At 39.8% G+C, this 4,661-nt stretch overlaps 1 protein-coding gene across 5 annotated transcripts in view; it reads right to left on the bottom strand.

Annotated features, from left to right (window-relative positions):
- The window catches only part of rabgap1l (RAB GTPase activating protein 1-like), a 114,387-nt gene that overhangs the window by 12,068 nt on the left and 97,658 nt on the right, over positions 1 to 4,661 (bottom strand). The window contains exon 1 of one of the 5 annotated variants that reach the window (XM_035654089.1): positions 4,064 to 4,311. The exons of the other annotated variants lie outside the window; for them this stretch is intronic. Within the exon in view, the coding sequence (XP_035509982.1) occupies positions 4,064 to 4,186 (123 nt within the window). The 5' untranslated portion in view covers positions 4,187 to 4,311. Of the gene's footprint in view, positions 1 to 4,063; positions 4,312 to 4,661 lie in introns of those variants that run through there. 5 annotated transcript variants of the gene reach the window in all.

Below are 4,661 nucleotides of genomic sequence, written 5' to 3'. Positions count from 1 at the left end.
GTATGTGTGCGTGGGTGTGTGTGTGTGTGTGTGTGCACACGTGTGTGTGTGTCCTTTAGGGATGGAAAAAAAACCTCATCATGCATCACCTCTTGTGTTATAAGATGGTCCGTGTTTAAGAACAGCAGTACAGGTTAGATCACTGCCATTTAGGAGCAATCAGAGGAACATACTGTACAGTTATTATTTAAGCTTTATTTAAGCATTTAATTATATTGTGTTCTGTAGCTCAAATGTTGCTGCTGTGACAAATTGATTTTTCTAGAAAATAAAATCAATAAGGGTCCTTTCTTTCTGCTTTGTATTCAACTCATACGCTTCCTCACAGTCTGCTGCAGTCTGGTGTTTACAGATCTGACACACTAACAATAAATGACACTTATTCACTGTAGACTGTAACACTATTATCACCATTATCAATATGACTACTGTAACTAATTTTCTACTGTCGCAGTTCTTTACAAAACAGCCATTTGATCTTTTTTTACTCCATTGCTGTGAGTTTGTTTACTGCTCTTGTAAAATAAAGGTTTGATAACAATATAACAATGACATGACAGTCATTTGGTAGTATTAAAAAGGGGCAAATGGGGAACATCCTGGAGAGTGGGTATATAAAATATATAAAATTGCAGATTTCTTTCAAGAATAAAAACCAGAACCCATGAGGGAAACTGAACTGACTGTTTATTCAGTCCTTACCAAGGCAGCCATTACCTGTCCTACTCACTGACCCATGGGTTAACCCTTGACTTCTGTGACCCAGGAACTGCTGTCACACTGTAATCTATCTGACAGACAAGTCCCCAGCAGATAAGAGAGCTAAGACTCATTCTGTTGTTATCTGTGTGGGAAGAAGGAGCAGCTTGGACTCTGCAGGCTGGTTAATAATAATTTTATTGTAACAAAACAATACAGACAAATTAAATGTTCCCCTGCAAGCACCGACCTCTTACACAATCATGATGCTGTGAGGTGTCTTGGATGTCCCCAATCTATTAATGAATCCAATTTTACTCACTATGATGTATTACTTTCAGCGATAAATCAAGAAGTGGCCTACAGGGCTGCTGGAAATGAAAGTTTTACCTGATAGCAATAATATGTCAATATGCATATCTATGTCATAATGACGTCTTAGCTCAATAGTTTAATTGGACCGCTTTAATGTCAAAAACTGTTTACCTCTTTGTCTGGGTGTAAAAAGGACTCTGAATTTCCCCAATCATGTTACACTTAATTTTCACATCAGTCCAACCTTAAATTTACATAGCTCATGTTTCACACAGTGAAATAGGACCAAAGCAGGCCTTTCAAAATTATTTGACTAAGTAGATGTGGTTGCTGACACTGAATGTTCTTAGTGATACACAACATGACAAAACAATATTTAAAAAGGAACAACTTCCCTCTAGGCCCACTTGTGTGTGTGTGTGTGTGTGTGTGTGTGTGTGTACGTGTGTACATGAAACAGTCCTAGATTAATCATTAAAACATTATTATTTTCTCATTGAATGCATGAGAAACATAGAAAGAGAGGGAGAGAATAGCATGTGTTTCCTGAGATTTTAAACACCTCCAGATTTTGCAATTTTGGTTTTGAGAGTCGAAAGCACCCCAAAGTCCCTAAAACCCACCACTCACTTGTGTTTCCACCTCCTCTTACATACTCATTTAATGCCTTCAAGAATTCTCCTTCATTAATGCCTCAACTAAAGACATTGGTGATGTCATATTTTCCAAGCTTCCTGTATGTGATGCAATTGTTTGATACTGATTTCTGCAGGTTAACAAACTCAAACTGCCAGTAAGTACAATTTTATTTTTTTTAATTTTCTCCCTGATGTTCAACTTTCCACTTGAACACCATTAGTGCAAAACCACTAGGTTGCTTGTATTTCACGGAAATTATGGTGCAAATCATTTCATACAGTCTTCGATTGTATTTTGTATTTAAAAAAACAAAAAGTTGCATGTGTTTTTAACAGTGCCTCTATTCTTTTTGCTATTTCATATTACTCAATCTAGAATAATGTTTATCACTGTGAGTGTTAAATAATTGCTTGTGTTAAAAAAAAAAACTGAGCTGACTTAGTTAAACTGACTGAATGTGACGATTTAAGTCTTCACTACACTGAACCCTGATTAGCATACAAGAGTAGGTTTTAAGATCAGGCTCAGCTAAAGAACAGCAGCTGGTAGAGATACAAAATATAGACCTATAGAACAGAAGAGGCTCTTTCACAGTGCTGCATATAATTGCACAATACAGGAAAGAGTTGTTTTTCTAACAGATGTTACAACCTTGTCACTTAACTTGGTATTTTAAATGTACAGGCAGTGGAGTTCTCTTCTTCTCTTTGAGTTACACTTTGACATTGACAGACATGCTGAAATCCAGCAACTCATTATGCAACATTCTGCTCTCCAACACCCCTAAAACACACAAACACTACAGCATGATTGTGTAATAAAATGCAATGGGCTGTGCTTACCTGTTAGAGGCAAGGCCTTTATTCAAACATACTGACCCACTACATCTACAATCACACAGGAGCTCTAACTCCATGACCTCCGTCTGTTGATGTATTTCAGTCTGGCTGTCACTCTAGTTCGATTGAAAACCATCTGATGCAATAAATATGTACATATGTTGCGAAATACAGTATATAAACAGAGTTATAAAAGTTCCCTGATATTTCCTGACTCTCTCTGATAATTTATCTAATTCCCTGTCTTCAGAGAGACTGCTGCCCTTTACAGGGATATTTTGTTTTCAGCATGTAGCTGATATATCTACCCAGAGTGACTCATAATCAGTAAAACAAGTTACAATTCTCACGTCACTAACATAACAAGTTATCAAAAGTATTTCAGTAAATTGCTTTAAGTGTTAAAATAACTCATATATTCAGACATTCCCAGTGTCTCTCTCATATGGAAAACATCCTAAACTTCATTTAGTGATTTTCCTGACATTCCAGGGGCAGAGTTAAGCCTGTTCTACTGGGTTACAACTAGTGAGCATGCATAGGGCAACACACACTGTTACTAACAGACACAAAGCACATACAGATTTGAAGTTTCACAGCCCAAACTAGCCGTTGCATCCTCCTACTCGGGTCCCTGAGCTTTCAGTGTAAATATTAGAGGCCGGTTTGAGGACAGAAGACCTACTCTGATTTAGGTAATGCGATTAAAGACGCTTGGTGCCGCAGGAAATGGTACCAGAGCACTTTTAGATTCCTGACCTGAATCCTTGCAGCAGAAAGTGGAATTGGTCCCAAACCTCCAAGCTGAGATCACACGTGTAATGTCACACAAGGTATTATACGACCAAAAAGAGACTGTGTTTGTGTGTGTGCGTGGAGAAGGGTGACCTGCGCTTACATAAGGTGGCAGTCCAAGAGTTTGAATATTGAAATAAGGACAAAACCAACTGGACATCTCAGGAAAAACTAGGCCATGGAATTCAATTACTCATGTGAGGGAAACACACACACACACACACACACACACCAACACACAAGGTCTCCATTGATTCCAGATTTATATCAGTAATTGAAACAAACTGACACCCACAAAAGAGCTCTGCATCTGGACTGACTGATAAAGCTGTGTAACCTCAAACATCAGACACACGTTCAGTAGGAACACATCTCATGCCCACACATTCATATATGAGTCTACAACGTCTACCTCATGGAACGGAACATGTAGTTTCTGTGAAATCTCTAATCTTCTACCTCTGTTTATGAGCAATTCTATAAGCAACGCCAGAATAGCCAAAATGCAGCAAATAACATTTTAAAAACAACTGACAACCAAAAACATCAGATGAAGAAAGAAAAAGAAAAACGGAGCAAAACTTTCTATTTATCTTTTCTACAAACTGCAAAAGATAAGGGTCAGTAGGAATAGTTGGGAGCATCTCCCTTCAGAGTTAAATGGGATTACACCCAATACACCCAGAGAGGGGAAAAGAGATGAAAGAAGAAACAAAAGAAAGCGAGAAAGCCAGTACAAGAAACACATAAACAAAGTGACGGGAGGACAGACCTACCACCGGCCTGGGAGTTCTGAGAGGTCTGGAATGGGCAACCAAGCGAGCCAAGGTGTCCTCCTCTCCCGGTCGGTCGACTACATGAGCGTCGTACGCCACCATGATAGACACCTCCTGCATCATCTTGGCTCCTCTTGCCCCCAACAGCAAGGAGGAGGAAAGGATGAAGAAGAACAAGAGGAGGAAAAGTGGTGGAGAAGGAAAAGGAGAAGAGTGCAGCTGACAGGTTTTCTTTCTCTCTGAGAGAGGAGGAGGCGACTGGCTGCTTTCAAGAGTCCCTCAGGAGCTGAGCCCCGCCCACTGAGAAGAGGAGGGGCGGGGGGAGAGAGAGGGCTGTACAACACACCTGTTTGTTTCTCTCTCTCCCTCTCTGTAACGCTAGAAGTGTGTGACAAAGGAGGATGAGTTTGCTTTTTTTCCCTTTCCACTGAGTGAGTACTCTCTCTCTCTTATCGGCTCTCACGTTTGTGCCTCTCTCTCCCTCACTCACTCTCCTAATCTCTCTCTTTAGGTTGCAGTCTGGAGGTTTTGTTTTTTTCTGTTTCCTGCTGCTGGTAAAAATAAAGATACAGGCTTGTTTACACATCCACACTGGGTG

This window comes from Morone saxatilis, unplaced genomic scaffold (assembly GCF_004916995.1).
Source record: "Morone saxatilis isolate NCDOM2014 unplaced genomic scaffold, NCSU_SB_2.0 Contig12, whole genome shotgun sequence".
In the NCBI taxonomy this organism is placed as follows: Eukaryota; Metazoa; Chordata; class Actinopteri; family Moronidae; genus Morone; species Morone saxatilis.
Note: the sequence above shows the minus strand (reverse complement) of the source record. Positions and strands in the feature narration are given on the sequence as shown.